This window comes from Lachancea lanzarotensis, scaffold LALA0S02 (assembly GCF_000938715.1).
Source record: "Lachancea lanzarotensis genome assembly LALA0, scaffold LALA0S02, whole genome shotgun sequence".
NCBI lineage: Eukaryota > Fungi > Ascomycota > Saccharomycetes > Saccharomycetales > Saccharomycetaceae > Lachancea > Lachancea lanzarotensis.
In genome coordinates, this window is record NW_019212880.1 from 53,425 (window position 1) to 80,358 (window position 26,934).

Consider the following 26,934-nt stretch of genomic DNA (forward strand, 5'->3'; position numbering starts at 1 on the left):
CAATTAAAGGCATTTTCAATGCGCAGTTCAAGCTTGCTATTCGACACTCCTCATACGATATGGCTTTTTCAATCTAAGAAGTGGTAAGCTGATGGGAATCGGGTTACGAAATTTTTCAGCTCCTTTTATACTTTTTAATCCCAGAGGCGGGTAACACATCAGTCATAAAATATCAGTAGGGCTTCGCTGGCGATGAGCTAGGATAAATCCAGCTTCAATACCAGGTCATAGTAACTGTTGCTCTGTTTCTGAACTACGCAATGGCCATTGATAGTTTGGTGGGGTGGCATTGGCTGTAGAATTAGAGAGTGAATGCGCCAGCGTCAACTTTGTGAGGCTTATATTTGGGGCATCACGGATTAGTGAAATGCTTTAAAACCAGCATCTACTTAATTTGTCTGTAGTGTGCCGTGTTTCAATACAGCAAGGTTTGTGCGGATGAATTGGTAAGAAATAGAGCATCCAATTATATTTTACACATATATGTGTCGTGTTTTTCTCAGCTACGTAGGTGACACTTTGATTCAAAATACACCGCACTTGAAGCGACGCAAGACGTTGTTTAAAGCATCTCGTTTGGAAAACTAGTATGCTTCCCACTTAAAAACTGCTACGCTTCTCACTTCGTAAGCTGGTATAGTATCAACGAATTTTAAAGACCTGTCATCTAGCACTTCGAGGGTTTCAAATCCGATTAAACTAATTAATAGCACTCTTTAAACCCGATACCGTCCTGGCAGTCAGATACTTACGTCAAACTCAATCTCAGGCACTACTTCAAACTACTCAAGTACTATGCACTAAGTCAAATGTCAAACATTCCGAAATGTTGAAAAACTCCTTGGCAAGTAGTCTCGGAGCTACGAATACCAAATATCCCTGTCAATTCAGGAATTAACCAAACCCAAGATCAAACCAGGGCTTCTGAGGAACTAGTCTTCACACTAAAATTCACACTAATAGTATCCCTAAAAAAAAACCTAGCAATGGAGATCCTTTGACATTTCACAACCACATACTAAATAGCAGAGCTTTGATAAGCATCGAATCCATAGTTTGGTCACTTAAAACAACTGTCTAGAGTACTTTGTTGTTTTCGTGTCGTATCGTTCCACTCACTCACTACTATTACAGATCTCGTGCGTGTTTATCTTTCTTTAAACGTCAATTTATAGCAGCTCTACCTACTTGCTTGGCGAACATCAAGAAAGCGCGAACTTTGGATTGTTTGCAGTGCCCTGATCGAGACTTGCCATGGCACAAACCAGTACAGATGAGCTGACGGCCATCCGGCTTGAAAATGACAAGTTTTCCGTTTTCGACACGTTCACAGCTCCAGAGAAAGTGGCACAACTGGCCATTGTTGGAAGCACTGTTCATGTAGCTTATTCGAAATTCTCACAAAGTGATCAGGATTTAGAACTCTTCCAGAGCATGCTATCCACGGCTGTGGCTATTTTGATCGGGTTGGGAGTTTCTTATCGAGCTCGAGTTTCAAACAACGGTCTTAATGGAACTTTACCCGTACGTAAGGCAGACCTTCTGCCCAGCTTCAACGTCTTATACCTGTTATATTTGCCGACGTTTCTCTCCTTACTGTTTGCACGGGAGTACACGATCCTAAACCTGGCTATGACGTTCAATTGTGCGGACATCGCCCCATATATGCGTCTACCAGTTCAAGCGATTATGGTTTTAATCAGTGGCTTTCCTGACAACGACAATTCCACGGTGTTCAAAGCTTTGGCTCTCAACTGTGTTTTGGCATTTTGTCTCGAGAAAGTGGGTCAACTGAAAAGCTTTGATCGTGTTGAGAGCAACTTGTTCAGCATCGGTCTGACAAACGTGCTCTTCCTCATCGACTCTTCTCAAATTCACTTCCAGGTCCTACAAAACGTGCTTAGAGGCTTTTTAGTTGCCGTGGCCGTCAATTACTTACTTTTGAAGTTGGTATCGAGATGCAATCCGTATCTGAGGTCTTTTGTCCTTTTTACTTCATTTGCTTGTGTTTTCCCACTGACGGTAATCCACATTTTCCAAATAAACGGGGAAAATCCAGCTGTTTGGCTTTACAGCTACATTACATCATCGTCAACTCGAATCAAAATCACCTTAAGCTGGCTATTTGGACTATTGTTATTGATTCCCAACATCATGATCTTCAAATCTAGTTTCTCCCTTAACTCTTCCCGCAAAATCTGGCATTTTATCGTCCTGATTCTCATAGTCCCGCCTCTCAAAGCAGATCCCGAATTCGTGAAAATAGCTCTCGCTGGTACTATAGTCTCTTTCTTGGCAGTGGAGTATTTGAGGTATCTGAAACTAGCACCTTTGGGGGATTACTTCGATTCGAAGCTAAGATCATTTGCCGATTTTCGCGATGAACGTGGACCTATCATCATATCATATATTTATTTGGTTATAGGCGTCGCAACGCCTCTTCTTATCAACGGATCGTTGGTAGGTGTTATCAGCCTGGGTTTGGGAGATTCTTTGGCTTCTATAGTGGGCAACAGGTGGGGCCGGCACAAATGGCCAGGCACCAACAAGACTTACGAAGGTACAGCGGCTTTTGTTGCCGCCACCGCTGTATGCGGTTTGTCGTTCAAGCGCTTTTTGGGAGAGTTTACCGACGTTTCTTACATCAAGCTTTTGTCAATATGTTTGTTCTCTGGACTTTTAGAAGGCAACAGTGTACTCAACGACAACATACTAATTCCAGCATTCATGCTGATAGTTCGTGAAGTCTTTAAATAGGCAGAGGGTCATGGATCCGGTTTGATTAACGATAATGGTCAATCTTCTATAATGCTCGTAACATAACAGACGATATGTTTAGCAAATTATCTACAAGGTTGCTAAGGCTATCTATATAACGGTCGCGAGAGAATAATCTATTTTTTGGATTTCTTCTTCCCTGCTTTCGACTTTTTGGCAGAGCCACCCTCGATGAAATTCAAAAGCTCGTCGACAGACTTATTGGCTAACTCCGGGTTTGACTTGTGATCGTTCTTGGCCGCCTTTGAAGCCTTAGAATTTTTGGAGGTGGTGGGTGGGGACCCCGCGTTGACAGCATCTTGTGTTTGAGTCAAGTTTTGCTGCTGCTTTTGGTGTTGAAGCACATTTCGCAAGCCTGTCACCCATTGCTTACATTGCGCTGTAGTTTCATCGTTCAATCCTAGCTCTCTGGTAAAAACAACTTCTGCCTCGGAAATGGCTTTAAGAGAACTGGTGTAATCTTTTAAAGTCACGCAGAGGTCGCCAATACGAGATTGGTTGTACCCATATGCAATTGAGTGGTTTCCATCTTCGATTTTCAGTATAGTGGCCGATAATTTCTTCATGACCTCAATTGCCAAAGGAGCGTTCTTGGAAGCTAAAGAGGCCTGTTGCAACATCGTGTAAGCGTTTATGATGGCAGGGTGTACAGCTAGACTCAAGGCATTAACGGTGCTGACCACACGTTTCAGTGCGCAAGCACCATTGTAAGGATTTTTGTTACTGACTTCTAAGATGGCCAAATTAGTCAAGCACCGAATAAGTTCAAAGGAGTCTGCACCCTTTGTTCTTTCATATATAATGCAAGCCTTGCGACAGAAAGAAACGGCTTCAGGGAGCTTATTCAAAGTGTGGTAGACCGTGGAAAGCGCCATGTATGATTCAGCGACCGATGGGTGCACAATTCCGTTGACCTCTTCTTTGATGGTCAAAGCTTGATTTAAAAGAACAACTGCGTCGTCCTGCTTTTCGTTCAACAAGTTAGTGCCCTGCGTCCAAAAATTATCTCCTGATAAAGACTGGTATTGGCCATCTTTTATGATAGGAATGACTGCCAGGTCGTGAGGGGAAAAAGTATGCGCGGGAGCCACTAACTTACTTCTGACCTTCTTATCCTGTGACTGTTTGAAACTCTCAAATTCATCCACGGTGAAGAAATAGTCTCTGTTCAACAACTGAACACCAAATTTTTTAGAAATCGCTCTCATCAACGGGAATGGTTGCTCGCACAAACCTTCTAAAATATTATCCGAGAGATCGAAACGAAATCTTTTACGTGCCTGCTCCTTCACAAATCCGAACAATTGAGCGCGGGAAATTTTCGAGAACTTGAATTCGGTTTGAGAGAAGTGTTCGTCTAAGATCTCTGATTGAGGTGCGCCGTTATAACGATATCCAAATAGAAGATTGAAAAAGTAGGCAACCAAGCTAGAAATTACCGGAACGGGAAGATCTCTAGCAAAATTGCGGAAGACATGCTTGAAGGATCTAGCGGCAATCTCCAAATGACTCACATGAATCAAGCATTGTAAATGGTCGCGATTGACTACAACAGGTTCGCTCTTTGTGGGCTTTCTGATCTCGGTTTCATCAAGCTTCAAATCTCCCTTGAGTTCTTCGGGAATGTCCTTCCCTTCCCCTACCAACTTGTTGATCTTGGCTTGTCTATCCTTGATTTGTTGTTCGACTTTAATCAAATATTCCTTTTCCCATTTCTCATATTCTTGGTTGCCGGTCTCCACCTCCGCTAGTCTCGCCTTGCGCTTCTCTTCTTGCTCCTTCAGCTCGTTCTCTGCCAATTCAACGATGTGGCCGAGGTAACGCATATTGATACCGTTCTTGTGTAAAGAGTCTGTTAAATGATCCCCATCGTATGGCGCAGACGTATTTCCCAGAGCATATTCCTTCACTACCTCAGTTATAACATCGTTTGTCAGATAGTTGGATATCTCTTCAACCAATGAATCCTCAACTCCTTGAGCTACATAAGCATCAGGGTTAAACGCAAACATTTTATCTTCGAATGCCTTTTCGAAAGTGACACCGGCAGCCTCGATTTTGTTTGCCCACCACTTGTCGACGAGGTCATTTCTGATTAATGTTTGTCTGTGTGGATAGCGTTGATCTTCCTCAATTCCGTCATAGAATTTTCTGACAAAGTTTACGTCGAGAGGATGAGAGTTGGCGAGATCCAGAATGTATTTACGCTTATCAGCACCAACGATACCCTTGGAATGCGAAGAGATCTTGATTTCGGACTCCCCAACTTTGTGTTTCTTGAGGTGTAAAAGCTGCGCAAAGGATTCGAGAGCGTCATCAAATTCTTGGTCGTAAAGAATTTCGCCCGTCGATTCCTCGAGACCATACACGACATTGACATCAGAGTTCAAATCTTCGGTCGCAGCCTCGCCAGATTCAGGGTCAATCTTGGTGACTGAACCCATAGCACTCAAAAGCCCTGGGACGGGTGTTTGTGCTAGAACTCTGCGACCACCAAAGTCCACAACAGCACATAGCAAGTAGTGGATTTCTGACATGGAGATACGTTGCAAAACTCTGACGGTCTGTAGATCTTGATTTGACGCTGCAAAAGCGGCAGCGTCCCCACCGATTGATGTGTAGCTGCCATTTACATCGGCCACGTATGAGTAAAATATGTTATTTTTCAAAAAGATCTGCTCGTGTGTTGGTGCTTCGGGATTCATGGGCACAAGGTCGTGACTGACAATAGACATGGCATCTTGTACAGCAGTTTCGGTAAATTCGTGGTAAACTTTGGCTGTCAATTTTTCACTATCAATAATGGACTGGAAGTCGCTGGAAGTCATATCCTTGATGGCTTGAAATTCATCGTTGAAATTCCTTTCCGTGTTGAGATCACTTTCGTTCAATTGAAAGCGGGAATAGTCACCTGTGGAGTTGAGCGAGGTTGAAACCATCCATGGCTTGGACAAGAAAGTTGTAGATGGTCTGGCATGAGCTACAGAGTCCACCGCGCTCACTCTTTGGCCTAGGCGTTTGAGATGTTCACCAAAGTTTTTGGAGTGCGAAGAAATTAGATCTATCAACGAAACAAAAGACTTGGAGTTCTCATCTCTGCGTGCTGGGTCGAACTTATTGGCAGTAGATTTGCTGACGTAAAACCCACCGGTCGTGACCGTGACATGGAAGGACTCCCCTTCCAAAGTGGCAATTTGCAGATATAACAGATGCCCCTTGGACTTGTGAAATGCAGGAACTGGGTTATAGCTGGAGAGTTGCAAAGAACGAACGCAAGGTGCTATAATCGACGATCTGGTTGTCATGATCTCCTTGATCGATCTGGATTTGTTCAGGACTTCTCTCACCGTTTGTTGGAACCTCTGTGCCTCTTCTGTGGATAAATCGAATGCTGTAGACCCTGCTTGGGCATCTTCAATTTTTGAATCGGCAGTCTTGACGGCCTCAAAAGGCATATCGCAAAACTGATTGCCTGTCGATACTGCAAAATCCGAAATCCCATCTTGGGTTTCAGTAGAAAACCCAATGGTATCACGAACGGCCGCAATGTGTCTCAATGCATCTCTAGTGGTGTAAGCCTTGTACTTCACGTCCAATTTGATGAGATCGTCAGTAGCCAGGTCCAAGAGAGGTTCTTCTCCAGCAAGTTTCCGTCCATTGGCATAAAACTCCAGGTTTGTCAGGCATTTGGAAGACGAAAACTGCAAAGCATTGTTCAAAATCTGCACTTTAGAAGATTTGACCAACTTCAGCCGGACTTCGTCCTTCTGATGCGGAAGCTTGGCCAACACCGTAATGGCCTCAATCTGCTGTGAAACCATGATCTTTTCAGCGGATCAATTGCTCAGAGACAGACGTCGAGGGATCTTTCAACCAACTTTAAAACGTTTAACCTCGAATGGTTGAACATTTTTCATATTCTTAACGTCAAAATTTTTCAGACTCATTAGAGTATATGGTAGTGGGTCAAAGAATCGAGGACATAAGAAAAGCGAAGACAACCGTAGCTCAATTGGTGGGAGCTGAGTCTCGAAATGGAACTGCGGTTGATGTGTAGTAATTGAACCCTCAAGACTACTTTTCAAGTTTGTTGAAGTTTGGAAAAAATAAAAGCTCCGATACGGGGAGTCGAACCCCGGTCTCCACGGTGAAAGCGTGATGTGATAGCCGTTACACTATATCGGACTGGAGCTTGATTTGATCAGTATGTAGGGCGCTATATCGGGATTTACTTTTCACGTTCTAAAAGCAGGTCAGGTGATCTGTTGTCGTTAGCGTAACAGCTCTGTCAATATCGCTGTATCTTTCTGATCTCAATTACAACTGAATAAAAAAGTGTTGAATCTCGAAGTGATGAAATCCGTGATGCCACTATGTGGAGCTTTCTTACTGTAAGGTTATTCCAATGCTCTGGCTCAGTCATATTCAAGCTTTACATCGACATTTGAGTGACAATTTCAATTAAAGGAAGTCACGTGGCCTCGAAGGATCCCTTCAATCAGTTACATGGCTAACCTTTAACGGATGTCACACACACACACACGATCTCAACTTCAACTTCAAATTTGCAAGAATCTGCACCAGTGATCACTCGTTGTCTCCTCTTTCCTCTACTCCTTATCGCATGGACTACTTCAAGAAAGCTATCTGGGGTCCCGACCCCAAAGAACAGCAACGGAAGGTTCGACAACTTGTACGGAGAAATGGGAGATCTTTGGACAAATCTTTGAGAGAACTGAGTGCGTTGCAAATCAAGACACAAGCATTGATCAAACGATCCGCAAAACAAAACGACACCAGATCCGTACGAATATACGCTAAAGAGCTGTATCAGATCAATAAACAGCACCAAAGGATGTATATTTCAAAAGCACAGCTACAATCCGTAGGTATGAAAATCGAAGAAGCATTCCGAATGCAAAGTCTACAAGAAAATATGGCGTCGTCAGCGGTCCTGATGCGTGAAGTAAACTCACTGGTGAGACTTCCGTACATGCAACAAACGATGATGGAGCTTGAAAAAGAGCTTGTGAAGAGTGGCCTCATTACTGAGATGATCGATGATACAATGGAGATGGTCGAAGACGAAGAAGCGGAAGACGAGGCAGATCAGGAAGTTAACAGGATCGTGGAACAGTACACGTCCAAGAAATTGGATAGTGTTGTAGGTGCTCCTGTCTCTGAACTACCATCAGAGTCTGAACCCGAGGCCCAAATAGCTCCCGAAGACCAAATCGACGACGAAGCAGACGTCATGCTCAATGAGATGCGAGAAAGACTGAAAGCCCTGCAGAATTGACTTTCATATGTGGGAGGGCCCTGTGGGCTGGCTTGGCTACGCACAGCTCTGCCGTTGTGTATTTCTGTATCTAAGTGATGTGTACAATATTAATCTACTTCCTTTTCTCCAGAAACGTTATTTTTAACCGGATCACGGATCTTATTGCTGAGATACTGCTCCTTGAGCAGCTCTTTGATTTCTTGCTTTTGTTTGACCCATTCTTCTGCTCTTCCGAGCGTGCCATCAACGATATCCATCACGCTGTGCACCATTCCTAGACTCTCTTGTGCCAGAATTAGAACTTTCCCGTTGCGAGTCAGCTTTTTGGAATGGGTGTATTTTGAGAGTGTTTCGGAGTTCATGGAAGATGTCCAGGCAGAGGGTAGTTGCAAAAGCGACTCCCGAACCTGCGTACGAGCTGGTTCAGGAAGTGAGTTACCGGTGAACCGTGACACAAGAGAGTATACTTTTTTCACGGTACCCACGATTTCCATTTTCACAACGTCGGATTGTTCATGCAAATTGTCTGATGCGTCGTAAAAATGATCTTCCGCTTCTTCGTCGTCTTCGTCGTCGTCATCATCTTCCCCTTCTGAACCGAGTGTGGGTTCATTTTCATCTTGTCTATCATGTTTATTACTGTTGGCTTTGTTTTCCCTCTCTTCATTGATCTTTTCAACAAGCCTTATGCCACTACGGCTTTTTTCACCCCGATTTTCGATTTTGCGTCCTGTGATATTGTTATCCCGTAACCTACCGCGCCTGAGTTGTTGCTCTTTATGAACCAGATCCTGCAGGAAGCTCACGCGGTTGGAAAGCTGGTAATTCGCGAGCTTCAACAAATGCAAGCACGTAACCAGACGTTTTTTAGACTCTATCGACATATTGAGCTGATAGCCCTTCAAGTTGCTTTTGGACTTGGCAATGGCACTTGAAATTTTTTGCTTCTTGGATCTTCTCTGTCCAGAACTTCGTAATTCGCCGGTATTTTCGATTTCCTCGTCTATTTCGTTTTCAGTTTCAGCTCCTAACAATTCCTCGACTTCTTGTCTGGCTATACTCTCAAGACGTCTTTTGTTAGTGCGATGTTCTTCCAATCGTTTCACCATGGGCAGTAAAGCCTTTCGTTCTACCATTTCTGCACCTTTCCGAAATTTTGGATACTGATTTTTACTCTTCTTGTAAACCTTCACTGCATTATCAATAAGTGTGTTGGTTCGTACCTTGGCCAGTAAAGTATCATCGTTGTTGTGGTCTTGTTGATGCTTCTGTTCTTGAAGCTCATGCTCCTGGAATTGACCACCACCACCACCACCACCTGGTCCATGTGAATTCTTTAACTCCGTCAAGGCCTCCACAGCCAATGCTATGTCTTCCGGTATCTCATCAGAGGGCTCATTTTCAAGCTGCTTTATCTGCATTTCAATTTTCTAGTATCAATAGGCCCAAGAACAAGACTATGATTGACAAATTTGAGATCTTGATGGTCTTTGAATGCTAAGTTTACCTGGGAGTTTTTCGAGGTTTGAACAGATGAGATGAGATGCGATTGAGCTTTTAATTATAGGTTCTCTGAGCAGCTGACTAAAAAGAGCAGAAGAAAAAAAAACCCAAATAACAACAAGATCACGTGAATTTTTATATCATTTTTTTCCAATGTGTCACAGTTTTTGAAAATCAATAAAAGTCGCGTGACTTATTGGAGTTGATTATCTACCCAAACCTCCAGGTGATAACGGATAACGCCTGGATTATTGAGTCACGTGACTGTTGATGCTTTAATGTATATCAGATGGAAGCAGTACATAACGAACGACAAGGTAAAAAGAAGAACATCATCAAAGAATCAGATTCCAGTTCAAGGCATTGAAAGACACAGGCTAGCTTTAATCAGCGGAGTCTTAGAAACATTGGGATTTTGATCTTTTCAACGTGTTTTTTGTAGTAATTTTTGGCTTTTTTTTGGCTATTATTGGGTGGTCTTTTGTTGGTCTTTTGACTCAAGTCTTATTCTAATCGATGGGATTTGGAGAATTGGTTCATGGTCATGGTCGTAGGTTTTTGAGCCAATGGGGTCAATTGGCAAGCATATATAAAAACTCTGGGAATCAAAGCGGTTTGAAAAAGCATCCCGCAAAATTGGACTTGATGACAGCTTCTAAACCCGTGCGGTGCGGGATTGTTCTGGGGTCTCTGACATCGCAGCGAGATTCAGCGTTCTTGAGCGCTCTTTTGGCCGATGTCTACGCCTCAGACCAGTACTGGTTCCAAGAATTTCGCCACAGATATAACAACCACAGGGGAGCCACGAGGCTCATTAGATATGCTGCAGCGCTAGATGTGCAAACGGAGGGACATACAACGATATATGGGCTGCCGTCACCGTGGCTTCGTGAGCACAATGTAGAATTGCATGAAACAGAGTCAGCCCTGTTTCCGAAAGACGCTTCCAGCGATGGGTGTCATCTATATCTCGACATTAATTCGCACATTCCAGAATCCAACAGTCAATGGCCCATTCTGAAAGTAACAGACTCGGATGCACAAATACCATTGGGATCCCGGGAATTAAACAGTGAGAAAGCATTATTAGGAATCCTCAGTTTCATCGAAAGCAAACAGAACGTAACCCAATATCTGAAAAGTCTCGAATCCTCGAACTTTTTATCCGTCACCAAAAGCATTGCGAAAGCATTAAGTGATAAGCCGCAGATTGTGCACAATCTGGGAAAGGCGGTGATTCAAAACATTTACTGCACTGACACTGCCATGGCTCAACACGAAACGGCTCGAGTTCAAGCCCGCGAGGTCGAGCACGACATTGCAAAATGGTCGACTCAGGCTCACACCAATTTGTTGTCTGAGTTCAAATCTCGGCTCGATCAATTTGTACACGACCAACTATCAGTTCGCAGAGTCTATTGTTACTCCGAAAGCAAGATGGAACTAAAACTTCGTGAACTTTGCAACATCGCCGACAATTCAGGCACTACAGACCATATCAATTACTTGCGCGGTCACCTAAACCTGCCGCAACTGGTGGAGGCTTCTCCTGGTCACCGAATTTATGAGAGGATTCCTAAACTGCATAAAGATATTAACAAACTAATTTACAAGCAGTTCTTCACTATTCAGCTACCCCTGCTGGTTTGCGCTACTTGTGGTGTTCTTTCTGGTCAATTCTCACTTTTTTCAATGGGCTCACTGGCAATGTTAGGCATTGTGATTGGTGCAAGTAGAGTTATGAATAGATGGTCATCGATGTTGCAGCGTTTCGAAGGTGAGATACTGGATGAAAAGAGGATAGAAATCGAAAACGCACGCAAAGCCATTCGGAGCGAGTGGTCCAGAGAACTTGCCAAACATGAGATTCAGTTCCAGAAAAAGTCAGAACTTTTGAAACATCTAGAAGAAGCGTGATACGACCTCACAACGCATGGCAGTTTCCGTTAATATTACATATCAAGAGTCATATTCTCATTAATCTCTGAATAAACTCCCTTTAAATCCCTAGCTACCTATATTTGGTAAGCGTATTCTTGATCGTTCATCGTTTTATACCTCACCCAAGGAAACGACTGGTATTCTAGTTGTTCCTCTTCTATCTTAAGGTAGTCGACTTTCAATCCGCTGCAAGTATAATAGGGCACCTCGAACTCAACCAATATCAAGCGCTCCTCTCCATTGATGTTTTTACTATCAGCCGCCTGAGCGTAGAGTTCGTCTAACTTCAATCCATCTCGTAAAGGTGGTGGATCCATTGTTTGTTGTAGCTCAGCGAGCTTTTTATTGTATTCCTCTTGGTCAAAAAGAAAGAACTCAACCTGCATCGAATAACTTACCTCACCATGTCCACCCTTCATGCCTTCGGCTTGCCATAACAGGCTTCGTGCGGTGACATTAAACGCGACCGATCCAAAATCGCATTTGAATCTCGGAGATTTTGCCAAATCTATGCTGTATTCTTGAAATAAAGTCTGGATGGGGACGTGAACTTTTAAAAACTTGGCGGCGTTCTGGGCCTTGAAATGTGGTTCTATCGTAACTTTCAATTGAACTCTCTTCTTTTCGTCTCGTTTTGTTATCTTAAATTCTGTCACCTTGATGACAGGTGCATCATTGATGTGACGTTTGAGCTTATACTCGCACAGCTGAAACTCTCCATCCGGAGGAATGAAATCGATTATATCTTGACTGCTGAGAGTTTCTAACGCAACGCACTGGTGAAACTTCGTAGAGGCAAGAAAAAGTTCCTTATTTTTGAGCATTTTGTTCAAGCACAACTTAACCTTTGGCATCCCTGAGAGGTATGATCGGCACTTTATTTTACCCTGTATGAAACTTTTGCGTACCTGACCTTGACTCATGTCCATCATATACGTTTGCGATTCTATTACATCCACGAAAAGCTCGTTCTTGGGATAATAGATACCCTTTGTTCGCCAAGAAATGGCTTGCGTTGTGGCTCGAAGAATGAAACTGTTGATGTATTGCTCGTCACCTTTCAAACCATCTTTCTTAGCCTTATCCTTTTCCTTACTACTTTTTGTTCCTGATACAATTTTCCCGCTATATTTACTCTCGCTTTCCTCGTCGTCGTCGTCGTCACTGTCAATACTAGATTTGTAATTCTCACTGCTCTTCTTCGAGGGCACATTGGCTTCTATCTTGATGAAATCGCGTATAATATTGTATTCCGTCAATTGAGGTACCCCAAAATCCAGACTCTCATCAAACAACTCGTACAGAAGATTGAAGTTGTCCGCGATGCTGTTTCGGTTAACTTGACCGGTATGAACATAGTTCTTCACCAACACATAGAAATCATGCAAATACGCTAGAATCGCCATTACATCGAACATCACACTTCCCAAAATCACAGAAACGTAAAATAACCCATCTCTTTGAACATAGACGTAGACTATTCCCGTGTGATGTGCGATTACAGGTCCAGCATTGGGATAATACACTTTTTTAAAGAACTCAGCGAAAACTCTGGGGTTTGGTACGGACTTCAGGTTTTTTAGTATAAGGGGTTCCAGTTGTTCGTCCAGTATATATATGCACGAGGACATCCAATCAATCTCTGTCACTTGAATTCCTTTGCATCTGCTCAGGAAACTTTTCAGTGCAAGGTTGTTAACCTTGATTAACTTACCTTATATATATATATATATGTGATCCTAAAGTTTAAGCGAAGAGATGTATAACAAGGTCAAAAGAGTCGCTGCCATACGCCTGGACTCTGCCGAGATATCAAGACTGTTAGGCTCATATCCAAGTTGGAATTATGACGGTTCCAAGCTTACCAGAAACTTAACTTTACGAGATTTTGAGACCACTTGGTCGTTTCTTAACCAAATTGCAATGAGAAGTCACTTGTGGGGACACCATCCAACGATAACCACTAGTTACAACAAAGTTAGCTTACAGTTGACCACTCACGATGTTGGCGGTGTGAGTAATATCGATAGGAAGATGATTGAGAAGATTGAAAGCTACTGTGTAGGTCGAGAAGAGACAGACGGAAATAAATAAAACAGAGGTCAAACCGATAAAGCCTTTTTTCACAGGAAAGCAGTAGCTATCTATGGTATGTACAACGATCGAGCAAAAACTCAACCTAATTCTTCTTTCGTGGATTTGCAGAGAGAAGTGATATTCAGCAATTAGTGCTGAGCTCCCAATTTCTGTTCAAGTTTTTCGAATTCCTTAAGAGCGATTTGTTCCTCGGGATCTAGTATTTGCACCACATTCTCAACTTCCTCGATATAATGCTTGAGCATTGACTCGATACCATGCTTCAAAGTCACTTCACTGGACGAGCACGATTTGCAGGCACCTTGCAGTTTTAAGTAAACCGTTCCCAACTCAGGATCGTAACCACGGTATTGAATATCTCCCCCATCGTCCATGATTGCTGGACGAATACGAGTTTGTATCAGTTCGGCGATCATATCGCTGATTTCCTGTTGGTCTTCATCGTATTCGAACTTTGGTACGTTGACGTCGTACCCCACGTCACTTTCTTGAACGCTGAAAAACTCTGGGGTTAAAGCAGCTTTTCCGGAAGCCAAATATTGTGTAAGAAGGTCGATCATGTCGCCTGTTATCTGACTCCAGTGAACCATTTCGTCCTTATTAATAGTCACAAAGTCGTCGCCGATCATCATGGATTCCACTCCGGAGCACTGGGCAAAAATCCTCTGGGCCAGAGGAGAGTGTTTGATCAATGAATCGTCAGTATTTCTAAGCTCCACACTCGGTTTCCCGCGATCTTGTAGTAGTTCACCATCCGTTGAAACGAATTTCAAGGCATTTTCATTCGGCGTGGAGACCGTTTTTATATGCAAAAGTCTCGCGAAGTACAAGCCGCGGCGTGTAGTGGTCGTTAGGTTGCGATTTGCTAGCATAGTCCGTGGTTTCGGAGATGATGAGACGAGTTTAAAGATATTCGATGACTATGAAATGATGGCTTTCTAAAGTAAATGTCAATTTGTAGCGTTAATGTAGGACGACCGGAGCATTGGCTGGAGAATTGAGTAGATGGCGCTGCAAAAAGAAGAACAATAGAGGAAACGATGAATAAGAAGGATCACAAAAGAGCTTAAGGACGCTAAGCTGCGATTGCAGCGGACTTGGCATTATGTCTAAGATCATCAAGTCTCTTAACAGCATTATTTTGATTCTTAATGTATTGTCTTTGGAACTACCGAGGAAGCCATGGATTTGTAAAGAAATCCGAAAATAGCAGTTGTTCAGTCGATATCTGGTTCATTTGATTCGCTAACCGCACTCAAAAGGTTGAGTAAAGCCCATCGTTCTAACAGTCAACGTTATCAAGATCACGTGAAATGCTATAATTCACGACACACACACACACACCCACAATATATGACGACGTATCATCGTCTCCTACCTATCCGACCTTTTCAAATACATTTCCAGCGTATTGACCAAAACTCTCACCTATAATTTTGTCTCGCCATAGACTCTCTGTCGACTAGATAAATGAAATATGGAAAAATAGAGAATTGGATACACAACCCTAACCAAATCGTGGCCGATAGCGATATTCAAACCCTTGATCGAACTCGATGAATTCTTACGTCTGATTTGGAACTCTCAGGTCAAGTTTCACCATCTTAGAGCTATTTCACTTATACCACCTCGTGTATCGTGATATCGAGGCTGAATATAGTCAATATCTTTCCGATATGTTCTGGTCATCCATCCAACCACCTCTTTGCCACATATCTTGTTCGCACCAGCAGCTCCAGAAGTCAGACTCCTACCATCTTATCATGCTTCTGAACAGCACGATTTGTGCATTGTGGCTATGGATTTCACTGGTTTGTGCCAACAAAGTTGCGCTCTCAAATAAAGACAATCAAGTGTGCAGCGGGATGTACTCCAAAGAGGATTGGGGCGGTAAAGTAGATCCCTTCATATCGTTCAACTTGAAAGGTATAAACAACGAAGAAGGGCTATCTGTGGTTGTTTTCGACTTCAAAGACTACCAACATATTGGCATTGAAATTGACTCTCAGAAACACTACATTTGCGATGACTACGCTATAAGTCAAGGTGTTTGCAACGAAACTCACAGAAACGAGTTTTTGGTGCAAAAACTAATTGTGGACCCAACCACGGGCGCCAATGAAACGGCTAGTTCACAAATCATGACTTTCTATCAAAAAGATACCGGAATGCATGATCAACGGTATTCAGTTAAATCGACAGGCTACTATTGTGTGGTGGCATCTTCTGTCAGCGAAGAATCTGTGAGCTTTTCAGCACTAGTGAATTTCAGAAATGCATACGGCCAATTGCCCGGCGCGGAAATCAACAATCTGCCCCTGTACGGACTTCTGACCATTTTCTATCTTGTTGCCATGGCTCTCTATAGTTTTGCATTCTGGAAGCACAAAAATGAGGTTCTACCACTACAAAAATACCTATTGGCCTTCTTCCTATTTCTCACTGTGGAACAGATATTCATTTGGGCCTATTATGACATCAAAAACGAAAAAGGCAACACTGCTGGCACTAAAGTTTACATGGTGTTCGTCTCGATTCTGACTGCGGGCAAAATCTCATTCAGTTTTTTTCTTCTCTTGGTCATTGCACTTGGATATGGTGTTGTGTATCCTAAACTTAACAAAAAATTGATGAGACGGTGTCAGGTATTAGCAATCGTCAACTTTGCTGCTAGCGTCGCATACCTGATTCAAAGCTATTTGACCAATCCAGAGTCTGTGACTCTTTGGCCGCTTGCAACTTTGCTTCCTTTGGGGATTACCATGCTCGGATTCTATTTCTGGATTCTGAGATCTATGTCTCAGACTTTGCGTTATTTACAAGAACAGAGGCAAGTGGTTAAGTTGAAGATGTACAAAAGGCTTCTATCGACGATTTACTTCTCTCTTTTTGTTTTGTTTGCTGGTATTGTTATCTCCTCTTTCGTGTTCCTAGGAATGAACAATATTGAAATGGTAGAACAGCACTGGAGGACAAGGTTTTTTTTCGTGGAATTTTGGCCATCACTAGTTTACTACTTTGTGTTCGTTACCACTGCCTTTATTTGGAGACCTACAGATACTTCATACATGTTAGCATGTTCGCAGCAGCTTCCAACGGACCCCGAAAACGTAGCCGATTTCGACCTAGACGATTTACAATCATTAGAAGGACCCTCTAATCACATTGATGATGATCTGAATTTTTCGGATGACGAAGAACCTCCCCGCAGGAATTCCAACGAACAGAGACATGATAAATAGGGGGCTCACTTGGTCGCTCTGTGCATTGTCCGGCCAACAGTGACATAAATTGTGTTACGCACTTTATGCTTTCTCGTCCTCTTTAAATACGTTTAACGCTCGAAGCGCAAAACCTTTATCCAATTCATACTTCACAATCGTAAAGGTACATTCCCTTCACCGCTCAGTCAAAGACCAAAAACCGGTGGCATCTCTGTAAGTGATCCCCAAGTTTTTATATTTTAGTCGCATATCATGATTTAGAATCAGTGCCAAAAAGTAAAACAAGAAATTAAGCCCAAACGTTCAAAGCGCTCTCCTCCCAGCGGCAAGTCGACCTCCACGTTCACACTGGCGTCAACAAACCCCGGAGCCAATTGATTGGTTCTATTTGGATGAGCTTTAAGTAACATGACGGTGGTCTATTATTGAGCAAGATCAGGACTTCGAGCTGGAGGCGAAAGTCAAAAACCATCAACAGGATTATTATACAAAGTGAAAGTCCCTAACTTCTCAATATACCATTATTTATTCGATAATTTCGTCTATGTTACCTTCTTCGAATCCCGAAGCCGATGAATGCAATCTAGCACTGATTTGTGATTGCACGACATGCATCTTTTCGGGATGCTCGTTTTGCCACTCTCTAAGCTTATAAGTTTGGCCAGACAAATCCCAATAAACCCCACGGAACGTGGTGAAAATTCCTTCCCGACCTTCCCATAATGGGTAAACACATACTGCAAAACCGGTAAAGAATATCCATATAATTAATACCACGACCCAGCCTGTAAAAAATCTCTTGCTGAAGACATAGCCAGACCCATACATTGGCATGGGCCACACAACCAGAAACGCCAACGCAAAAAATATCGTTAGGTAGGAGCCAATTTTTCCAGCCTTTTCCAGTCGGACAGCTTCTTCCTTTTCCATGGCATCTATCTTTTCCTTTGGTACCTCTTGGGCCACTGACACGCTCGACTTAATTGCTTGCAATTTCTCCTTGTCTGCTGAATTTGAAGATACCCCATCCCCTTCATGTACTTCACCACTGACGTTCTCGGCTGATTCAGTCTCACTGGTTTCATCAGCTCTTTTAATAACTCTCAAAAGCTCCCAATTGAAGTGTTGTGGCTTGAAAATGTATGTTAAAATCGGAATGAAAACCGCAGGAGATAATAACGCGACTACGTTACCAGTCAACATTGGATCGTCTTCGAAAGTCGTTTCCACTGTTAGCGTTCCAGCCTTCTTCTTCGTGCAAACCAACCATGACATAATAGACAGACAGGTACCCAAGATTGGTGCCACGATGACAGCAACGGTATTTTGTTTATCCCAGAAAAGTGTGAGAGTCGCAGGAAGCACAGCAGCACCAATGATGACTCCCATCATCTCGTAAAGGAAACCCATGTCAACATTCCCCTTATAAAGCCCTACGGAGAAGGCAGCCATGGCAAAGCCGAAAAAGACACAGGTAGCGTGCGATGACATGATAAGTTTCTTTCCCGAGGCCGCTGGATTGATGTAGCGACGGTAAATATCGTAGGTGAAAATAGATGAGACAGAGATCAGTTCAGCAGACATGGCAGAAGTAACGGCCATGAAAATCATAATGAGAGCGGCAACAGCTCCTCCGTTCCCCATCAATGTTGATGCGGCAGTTGGTAAAACCAGGCCAGCTGATACCTGCTCTGGGCTCAATCTGTTGGGATAAGTTGGGAAGGAAGGAGAAGACTCCAATGCCAGACATGCGAGTCCCAAGGCGGTCGAAATCAGCGTCGGAATGGCGAACCAGGAGACACCACCGAGGACATAACCAGGTAAACTTGCGGCTGGAGATGCAGAAATAGCTTTATTCCAGTACCCGTTGTCCAAAAAGATAGTTCCAAAATTACCCACCAAGTTAATGACGAAAAAGATACCACCCGACCTTGACCTCATGGTCAGATATTCTCCCCCGGCATTTCCCTCGATAGGATGCGCAGCAGCGGCGGCACGAACCAAGTCATACACTTTTGACGGGGATCCAAGAGTGTCATCTGTGGCATACACAGTAAACGCAAAAGTCAAAATGATGACGATGATGACAACGGTGTGAACATAGTCTGTCAGAAAAGTAGCCTTGATACCACCGAACAGCGTGTACACGATGACACCAATGGGTAACAGGAAACAAGCCGCGATTGTGTCCATACCAGTGAGTGCAGAGACGACAGCCGAGCCTCCTGTGAGAAGCATCGCAGTGACGAGAATGTTGGTAGCTAGCGCAAAAAACAGATACGTGAGATGCGCCCATTTTCCGTAACGGGCATCGATAATTTCCAGAAAAGTGTGTGCGTTGGGTGCTCTTTGTTTGGCCTTGATCGCTACGGTAGCAAATGCGATGACTTGGAAACATGCTCCTGCACCATAGTAGTAGCCACCAGAGATACCTACTTTGTACACCATTGACGTCGACTGCAGTAGCGTAGCAGCCCAGGTCCAACTCGACACCACAGCTGCCGCGATAAGGCCTGTCTTGACGGTTCTCCCGGCCGTGGCGAACTCTTCTGCCGTCACAATTTCCTTTTGGTACCGTCTCAACATGAAAGTGGTCAAAATCATACCGAACGCAAATACGAATCCCAAACCGACAACAACGGCATAGCCTGCACTCTGCGGCAATGGACTCTCGAGTCCGTTCATTGTTCCAAGTAAAAAAAAGCGTAAACTTTAGAAATCAGGGAAGCACTAGAAGCAATCTGGTCAATGCTCTAATAGATGGAAAGCTGATGGAAGCTGATGCAAAGAAAAAAATCCGATCAAACTTTAACGTTCCATCGCTGATGTTCTCCGGATTACCATTTGCTCTTAAAGGTCTTCGATTTTGAAAATCCGGGCCTATTTTTGACCGACATTATCTTATCGCGCATGACTTATTCTTGGATCATCGCACTCATTTCCCAACAAAGTCACACCTCACAACGCAAGAACACTGCATGCCATATCACACCCGCTTACAAGCTTGACGATGACCCTCTGAACGCCAAGTTCTGGTACACAGGCTGGGTACTGACCATCATTCCGTCGCTATCTCATCTCATCACCGCGACTTTCATGATAATTTTCCAGTGCTATCTTTTTCAAGTGGGCCTCGAGAAATCGATTACGTAAGCCTTGAAAGCGTTATCGAAAGATCGATAACTCGAATAGGACGTTCGAGCATATCAGTCAAGCTATTGCGAAATGGTTCGGTGGGGTGGAGCTATCAAGAATGGAAAAATGCGCACACAGTTAGCAGACGGATGGATAATTTGCGTTTCGGAGATTGACTTTTTGCGCTGTCCATAGACTGTAATCATCGAGATAACACTCAGATGAGTCATGAACCCCTTCTAACTTGGCCAGGACCGGCGATTTTTTGGATGACGCATGTTGAAAGAATGTATGGAACGTCAGTTTAAAGCTAGAGTTTTTGAAATCTGTGTATTTTTTGGCTTGAGTTTTGATTGGAATTGTCGGGAACAGCCGTGCACTCATTGTTCTGGTATATTGGTAGTCAGCGAGCGATATGGAAGGGTCCTTTCTATTTTCAGAAAACTGTGCCGTCACTGTGCAGCTCAATGGGTGGTCCGCTGGTGCTGGGTCTGAGTTGGGCAGCAATTTCACGCCCAGCTTTCCAGGATCCGGCTTCTATCAACTGAGGCAGACCTAGCTGGAAGCCTAGTTTCTCATTCACAATTGGCAGCAAGTAGTCCAAAAGTCCAATGGTGAGACATCTCCATTCGACAATGGCGCCGTCCTGCGGTTCGAAGGTGGGGAGCCCGCTGCTTTTTCCAAGCTCTTTACAAAGCTGCAATCCTCTGGCCATCGCTTCGGGTTTTAATTTCAAAACCCCGAAATCGTAGAAAAGACCACCATTACGGTACTCTGGAAGTCCTGTCTGTAATTCCTTGTTTTCGATAGTGAACTTGTAGCCATATCTTTCCAAGGGGACCAAAAGCGAGTAGCACAGCCACTGAGTGAGTTTATGGAAAGTCACAAGATCAGATGGAACTCCAGCGGGAGTAGAAAACTTGTTGTAGCCGCTTGCAGCCGCGTCAGCCTTGGTGTCAAGCTTCCAAACGTCACCCAAAGGTTCACCGTCAACCACAGCTCTACCAGCAGGCCAAATTGAGCTGAGACCCGTCATAAGAGCGTTCCAGACATCCTCTAAATCAATGACATTTGGATTGTCACCCTTGGCGCGTGACTTGCCATGTAAGAAATCCACAATCCCTCCTGGCCTGCCTTCAGGGCCAAAAATTTCGGTATTGGAGCACAGAGCGCTACCTAGACGTTGGAGCAACTTTAAACGCCCCTCAGTACCATCCATGGGGTTTGAATCTGAAATTTGAAAGCCTTGAGTAAAATCCTCGAGCTTCAAGTTTTGCAATGCTGCCCCACACACCTTGTGCGAGTCCTTGGAATCACTAGAATACTGGCCTTCAACGAACAGATAGTACGAAGCCACTGCTAAGCCCTCAGAACGACCGACACGCTGTGGGGACTCTTTTGACGAACCAGGAATGGTGTAAGTCCAAACGTTCCCGGCGCCTGCATCCACAAGAACGCTCAGCACGAACAAGTCGATTAGCTTGCGGGCAATTTCAATTTCATCACCACCCGCATCAATCCATTGCTGCGTTAAGTCTTCCACGCGGGGCTGGGACCCGTAATTCAGGTGCTGCCAGCGGCCATGGGGTGGAATCTTGGCATAATCGGAGCCGTAGTCTCGTTCGATAATGTCACACAAAAAATCAGCGACTGCCGGCATTTTGGAGAGGTCTAGCTCGAAAAAATTGCCTCCTTGGCGGTCAACCGCGAACTGAAACACTTGGGAAGTAGTTTCCCGCACGGATTTTATCGATCTAAGATATTGCACCGGTTCCGAAATCATAGTTGTATGTTTACGAAATTGATGTTGTAGTGGTCACAAAAATTGTTGCAGGTATCTAGCTCTGCTGTCTGGTCTCCAAGCGCTAGGAAATCTAATACTCAAATATTACGAGCTTTATATGTTCTTTGGCAGTCCTGTATGGTTGTTCCGTTCTCAAAATTAATTAGGAAAAAGGTACAGAAAGCGAATTTTCCAAATTCAAAAGAAGGGCTTCGAATGGTCAAGTTATGTGTGAGTGGAATTGATAAAAGACACTACGAAATCAACTCTTCGCTAGAGAAGTCTGTCGATTGAAGACCACATCGCCCTTACTCAATGGGTATTTATTCAATTTAGATATTGATTGTTATGATCTTGATGGTTTGAAGACTTTCGTACATAGAGACTGAAACGTTTCTAGCGTCCGCCGGAGTTATGTATTTCCCGACGGACATGTGAGAGGAGTCATTTCAAGATAGTAGAACCCGACGGACACAACGAAACAACGCAACACAACGCAATGTGCAAGTGAGTGATTAAGATACCATAGGGATCGTGTCCTTTGAGTGGCTTAACTTTGCAAAGGAATCATATGGTCAAAACATCTGTCTAAGTCGGGAAAGTGATTGACAGAGTAGAAGACGAATTGAAAAATTTAATTCATAGGATAGTGAACTAGTCTTAACAACAACTAACTTTCGTGTCATGTTGTGAAACGTGTGTATTTATTGCATATATGTAGTCCACTTTACAGGTGCAGCTGCTCTTGCGACAGCTACTGTACTATCCACTCGTTTGTCTACTCGTTTGTCGACCCTCACTTGTGACTGCTCTTTTTTGAAGGTTTTTTTCAGTTATCATCCGAAAAAGAAACCAGTTTCGCGACCCACGCAATCTTGAATAGACAACTGGATCACATACCACGAACGGGATTTTTCACGTCTGGCAGTTACTGTAGGAAGTAAAACCAGCTCTTCACTGATCGAACTTGCTTGCGAGTGTTTTTTTGTTAGGTTCAGGCCCCAAGAACACCAAAAGGTATATATCAACCCAACAATGTCTGACTTTCAAAAGGAAAAAGCCGACCAACAGGACCAACCTCAGATCCACAAGATCAGAATCACCTTGACCTCCACCAAGGTCAAGCAGTTGGAAAACGTGTCTGCCAACATCATCAAGAACGCTGAAAACTACAAGTTGGTCAAGAAGGGTCCAGTCAGAATCCCAACCAAGGTTTTGAAGATCACCACCAGAAAGGCCCCTAACGGTGAAGGTTCCAAGACCTGGGACACCTACGAGATGAGAATCCACAAGAGATACATCGACTTGCAGGCTCCTGCCCAGATCGTCAAGAGAATCACCCAGATTACCATCGAACCTGGTGTGGATGTCGAAGTCACCGTTGCTGCCTAAACGGTGCACGGTAGACTCCGAGACCCTTCTTTATTTTTCTCTTACTTGAGCGATGTGCTTGCACACAGTTCTTGAAAACAACCGCTTCTGTCACCATCTCTGCTGTGCTCTTCACACTGTGGTTTGAACTTCCCTCGACGCTGATCTGAAACCATTGCAAGCGGCCCACTCTAGGTGTGGCAGTTTCTGATATACCTCTGCTGTGCTATCAGTGGTAAAAAAATAAGACGGCACTCTCCGTGATATTGACTGCTTGAATAAGCAGTGTTCCCCTGTTGTCTTGCAAAGATTAAAGATTGGCGACGGTACTCCACCGTCTGCTGCGAGAAGTTGTTTCAACCCAATTGTATTACAAAGTGTATAGTTTAATTGAAAGGATAGTGATGAGCAAACTAGTTGCAAGCCGAACTCGAGGTACTCTCACCCTATGAGATGGTTCGAAGCTGGTAAACAAATCAATAGAATGTGTAGCACCAGCAGGAAGCCCTAGTTGTTGCCTTGCGGGAGTGTCGTACTCAATGATACTAGTGGTTAATATAAAAAGTGGAAAAGTAGAACATGGTAACGTTTTATTATTCATTGAACAACTGCAGGTTCAACAACCGTTCCGCGCTAAGACTTTCCCTCTCTCTTGTCCAGTAGTAAAATGAATTCTGGGGAATTCAACGCTCAAAAAACGTGTGACCCGTCCTTTTTTTTTTGAAACGCTCTTGGTAATCATTTCATGTTTCTGTTTATGATGAGAACAAGTCCTTAGAGACAATGCTATAAACCCAGCTCTTCGATTTAAATCAGGAGAAGAAAAACTGTCAAATGCTCTGATATGAAACTTCTATGTACAATGGTAATTTATCTGCGTGGATGCCATATGAAAGGTGGTGATTCTATTTTGCTACCTCGAGTCACCTTTTGCCGCTTTAAACAGGAGGATATCTCCATCTTCTATAACATATTGCTTGCCACCTCTTTTCACAAGAGCCATGGCCTTCAATTGAGCCTCCTTGACGGGAGACTCCATGTTCTGCAGGTCTGAATATTTGGTTACGCTTGCCGAGATGAACGTTTTCTCCAAATCTGTGTGTATGACGCCTGCAGCTTGTGGAGCCAAGCTACTCTCCCGTAAAGTCCATTGCCTTGCCTCGGCTGGACCGCATGTAAAGAAACTTATCAAGCCCAGACTTTTTCTCATTTCAACAATGAGTTCTGGAAGACAAGACTGAGTTCTCACCTCAGCGCTTGAGTCAGCAACAGCGGACTGGCAATAGTTTTCTAGCCCTTGTTGGTCGTTTGCCGCTGAGAATTGGTTGTGCACAGTCTCAAACTCGGCGCTGAAAAGTAGCAATTTATCACCTGGCGAGTTCTCCGCGATCCAATGCTCGACGTCTCGCGTATATTTGTTGCTCTGAAGCAAATAGTCTTTCGGACTTACATTAAGTAACACCAAGGTAGGCTTTGCCGTGAGAAAATTGTGTTTATTCAGGATATCGGCTTGTTCTTGACTCCAAGTATGCTGGAAATGTGCGATTTTCTTGCCTTCATACATGTGCTCTTCGAGTGCATCCAAAAGCTGGACTTCTGCATCCATGGTCTTGAATTCCACAGAGTTCTTAGCCGCTTTGGTCATCTTGCGGCTCAACTTCTCCCGAATTCCCTCCAGGAACTCAAGGTCCTTCAACACCAGTTCATCTTGGACGATACTCAAGTCCCTCGTTGGGTTCACTGAGCCCTCAATATGTGTAATTTCCTCTTGATCAAACCCTCTGATAACTTGGAAAATGCCATCAACATGCCTTATGTCGTTCAAAAACTTGTTACCCAACCCATCGCCCTTTGAAGCACCTCTGGTGAGTCCAGCAATGTCGTATATCGTCAAGGTCGCTGGAACTTTCTTATTACTCTCGTACAGCTCTTGTAGATGGTCCAATCGCTTGGACGGCACTATTACTTTGGCTTGTTCTGGCTCAATCGTTGCAAAAGGATAGTTAGCTGGGTTACCTAGTGTCGAATTGGTGATGGCCTGGAAAAAAGTAGATTTCCCCACATTAGCGAGACCGACTATTCCACTGGTCAGGTTGTTGCTCGGCCTTCCTAGCCTGATTGACGCTGCTCCAGCGGCATAGAAGCGTCTTAAGGTAAGATTGAACATGTTTTTTTTTCCACACTTTTGGATGCATTTTCAGAAATATGCCAGTAATTTTCAATATATTTCAATTTCAAGCTGTATTATGTCGATTTTTCACTCATCGCGAAGAGAATTGTAATGCTCACCAAGCGCATAACTATGCTTGTAGTACACCAACTTGAGCTGTGGATTGGTCAATTCCTGTTCGTTCACTTTGTGGGTGGCTCTACCGCTCATTAGAACGGAGATACAACATTTCAGAACTTTGGCCAAGGCGAGGATCTCAACCTCACCACCCCACTCGGCCGTTTCTTGCATACTCTTGGTGTAGTCCGAGATGTCTTTGACACTTAATGTGGCTTCGTCGAACAGATACGGCACAAAGTCGTCTGGGTGCTCGCGAATGTAGCAACAAGCAAGGGAGCGCAGTGCGTAGACGCTGAAGTTGACATCTTTGGAATCTTGAGCAGTAGTGATTTCGGCATAGGTAGCTGGAAAGTCGTACTCGCAATCGTTGTGATGCCGAGTCTGGATTTGGTCTAAAATGGAGGCAAAGAGACAATGTCCATCGGGCTGAATGTCGTGTTGTTGCAGCTTGTTTACACGACATATCTCGTCGAGACTGTCTTGTTCCATCTTGCGATAATCGGGCATTTCTGCGGCTTCCTGGGCCGCTGCATCTTTCATGCGGGCGATTTCCGCATTACGCTGGGCAATTTTTTCGCGCTGACGATTGCGTTTCTTTTTTGGCTGTGGTGTTGGAGCACTTTGCTGCTTCTGCTCGACGTCCTGGTCCACAGGATCAACACTATCCTCAGGTTTGTTCAAATTCAATTGTTCCAGTAATTTTTCAGGTGTCACGTCGGCACCTGGAGCGGTCCCCACTTCTTCCTCGTCTTCTTCTGCCAGCTCCTGTTCGTGTTTGACACGCATCTGGTACTCGAGTTCTTCGCAACGAGCGTTGACCTCTTTCCGTTTGGATTTCGTTGCCTGTTTCTTCATCCCAGTGATTTGATTTTGTAGATTTTTTTTCTCGGCCCGGTGCCGGCTCAAAACAGCCTCTTTGTCTCCCATTGATTGACTTGAGAATTGTGAGTTTCAACACTAAAATTACTTCGAAATTTCAACTAAGTAGTTGTAGCTATGGATCCTGAGCGTTTGATGCATCACTCTGCTCTTCTATAGTAGTGAACCTGTATAGATTCATCTTCCACGCTCGAGAAAATAGAAAGAGCTGTCACGTGTGTCATAAGACTTCTTTTAAAAAACAATAGCGCCGCTCGGTTTCGATCCGAGGACATCAGGGTTATGAGCCCTGCGCGCTTCCACTGCGCCACGGCGCTGACCGTTGGAGAACTTAAGGTAATGTAAACACATAATGGTGAAAAAATACATAGTCAGAATTATTTCTGGTTTCTAGCACAATTGACCAAACCACACTGAGTAGCTTTGCAAATGAGTTGAAGTGCCGTTAATAGTTCCTGCCTTTCAGCTCAAATCTAAGACAATAGAACGTTTGGCAAATAATTTCTATGCCCACCGCGTCGTTTAATATGATGTATCGACTTATATACTGACATTTTATAGTGGGTATATCATCAATCTTCAAATTTAATGAATTAAAAGATCTGGGGTAGGTACATATGGGTTCTACTGGGAAACAACCAAGTGTCACCAC

At 43.8% G+C, this 26,934-nt stretch overlaps 14 protein-coding genes and 2 non-coding genes across 16 annotated transcripts; 6 read left to right on the forward strand and 10 right to left on the reverse strand.

Annotated features, from left to right (window-relative positions):
* Positions 1–1,254: 1,254 nt before the first annotated feature.
* Positions 1,255–2,757, forward strand: SEC59 (LALA0S02e00716g1_1; the record flags this gene model as incomplete). The annotated part of the gene is made up of 1 exon (XM_022773561.1): positions 1,255–2,757. One exon carries the CDS (start codon positions 1,255–1,257, stop codon positions 2,755–2,757), a length of 1,503 nt encoding a protein of 500 aa, XP_022627075.1.
* Positions 2,758–2,894: 137 nt separating this feature from the next.
* On the reverse strand, positions 2,895–6,599 carry CLU1 (LALA0S02e00738g1_1; the record flags this gene model as incomplete). The annotated part of the gene is made up of 1 exon (XM_022773562.1): positions 2,895–6,599. One exon carries the CDS (start codon positions 6,597–6,599, stop codon positions 2,895–2,897), a length of 3,705 nt encoding a protein of 1,234 aa, XP_022627076.1.
* A 292-nt stretch (positions 6,600–6,891) lies between these two features.
* Positions 6,892–6,963, reverse strand: LALA0_S02e00760r. The gene has a single exon. It is a non-coding gene; the product is annotated as a tRNA-Glu (tRNA).
* A 439-nt stretch (positions 6,964–7,402) lies between these two features.
* Positions 7,403–8,077, forward strand: VPS24 (LALA0S02e00782g1_1; the record flags this gene model as incomplete). The annotated part of the gene is made up of 1 exon (XM_022773563.1): positions 7,403–8,077. One exon carries the CDS (start codon positions 7,403–7,405, stop codon positions 8,075–8,077), a length of 675 nt encoding a protein of 224 aa, XP_022627077.1.
* An 89-nt stretch (positions 8,078–8,166) lies between these two features.
* Positions 8,167–9,480, reverse strand: OPI1 (LALA0S02e00804g1_1; the record flags this gene model as incomplete). The annotated part of the gene is made up of 1 exon (XM_022773564.1): positions 8,167–9,480. One exon carries the CDS (start codon positions 9,478–9,480, stop codon positions 8,167–8,169), a length of 1,314 nt encoding a protein of 437 aa, XP_022627078.1.
* A 598-nt stretch (positions 9,481–10,078) lies between these two features.
* Positions 10,079–11,479, forward strand: LALA0_S02e00826g (LALA0S02e00826g1_1; the record flags this gene model as incomplete). The annotated part of the gene is made up of 1 exon (XM_022773566.1): positions 10,079–11,479. The coding sequence occupies one exon, from the start codon at positions 10,079–10,081 to the stop codon at positions 11,477–11,479; it is 1,401 nt and encodes a 466-aa protein (XP_022627079.1).
* A 98-nt stretch (positions 11,480–11,577) lies between these two features.
* Positions 11,578–13,134, reverse strand: APM2 (LALA0S02e00848g1_1; the record flags this gene model as incomplete). Its single annotated transcript, XM_022773567.1, has 1 exon — positions 11,578–13,134. The coding sequence occupies one exon, from the start codon at positions 13,132–13,134 to the stop codon at positions 11,578–11,580; it is 1,557 nt and encodes a 518-aa protein (XP_022627080.1).
* A 127-nt stretch (positions 13,135–13,261) lies between these two features.
* On the forward strand, positions 13,262–13,597 carry MCO14 (LALA0S02e00870g1_1; the record flags this gene model as incomplete). The annotated part of the gene is made up of 1 exon (XM_022773568.1): positions 13,262–13,597. One exon carries the CDS (start codon positions 13,262–13,264, stop codon positions 13,595–13,597), a length of 336 nt encoding a protein of 111 aa, XP_022627081.1.
* A 131-nt stretch (positions 13,598–13,728) lies between these two features.
* On the reverse strand, positions 13,729–14,472 carry NFU1 (LALA0S02e00892g1_1; the record flags this gene model as incomplete). The annotated part of the gene is made up of 1 exon (XM_022773569.1): positions 13,729–14,472. The coding sequence occupies one exon, from the start codon at positions 14,470–14,472 to the stop codon at positions 13,729–13,731; it is 744 nt and encodes a 247-aa protein (XP_022627082.1).
* Positions 14,473–15,363: 891 nt separating this feature from the next.
* On the forward strand, positions 15,364–16,842 carry LALA0_S02e00914g (LALA0S02e00914g1_1; the record flags this gene model as incomplete). Its single annotated transcript, XM_022773570.1, has 1 exon — positions 15,364–16,842. The coding sequence occupies one exon, from the start codon at positions 15,364–15,366 to the stop codon at positions 16,840–16,842; it is 1,479 nt and encodes a 492-aa protein (XP_022627083.1).
* A 507-nt stretch (positions 16,843–17,349) lies between these two features.
* On the reverse strand, positions 17,350–19,509 carry DUR3 (LALA0S02e00936g1_1; the record flags this gene model as incomplete). Its single annotated transcript, XM_022773571.1, has 1 exon — positions 17,350–19,509. The coding sequence occupies one exon, from the start codon at positions 19,507–19,509 to the stop codon at positions 17,350–17,352; it is 2,160 nt and encodes a 719-aa protein (XP_022627084.1).
* Positions 19,510–20,395: 886 nt separating this feature from the next.
* Positions 20,396–21,742, reverse strand: LALA0_S02e00958g (LALA0S02e00958g1_1; the record flags this gene model as incomplete). The annotated part of the gene is made up of 1 exon (XM_022773572.1): positions 20,396–21,742. One exon carries the CDS (start codon positions 21,740–21,742, stop codon positions 20,396–20,398), a length of 1,347 nt encoding a protein of 448 aa, XP_022627085.1.
* Positions 21,743–22,777: 1,035 nt separating this feature from the next.
* Positions 22,778–23,134, forward strand: RPS20 (LALA0S02e00980g1_1; the record flags this gene model as incomplete). Its single annotated transcript, XM_022773573.1, has 1 exon — positions 22,778–23,134. The coding sequence occupies one exon, from the start codon at positions 22,778–22,780 to the stop codon at positions 23,132–23,134; it is 357 nt and encodes a 118-aa protein (XP_022627086.1).
* An 892-nt stretch (positions 23,135–24,026) lies between these two features.
* Positions 24,027–25,280, reverse strand: YLF2 (LALA0S02e01002g1_1; the record flags this gene model as incomplete). The annotated part of the gene is made up of 1 exon (XM_022773574.1): positions 24,027–25,280. The coding sequence occupies one exon, from the start codon at positions 25,278–25,280 to the stop codon at positions 24,027–24,029; it is 1,254 nt and encodes a 417-aa protein (XP_022627087.1).
* A 90-nt stretch (positions 25,281–25,370) lies between these two features.
* On the reverse strand, positions 25,371–26,330 carry OTU2 (LALA0S02e01024g1_1; the record flags this gene model as incomplete). The annotated part of the gene is made up of 1 exon (XM_022773575.1): positions 25,371–26,330. The coding sequence occupies one exon, from the start codon at positions 26,328–26,330 to the stop codon at positions 25,371–25,373; it is 960 nt and encodes a 319-aa protein (XP_022627088.1).
* Positions 26,331–26,527: 197 nt separating this feature from the next.
* LALA0_S02e01046r lies at positions 26,528–26,599 on the reverse strand. Its single transcript has one exon. It is a non-coding gene; the product is annotated as a tRNA-Met (tRNA).
* Positions 26,600–26,934: the final 335 nt, after the last annotated feature.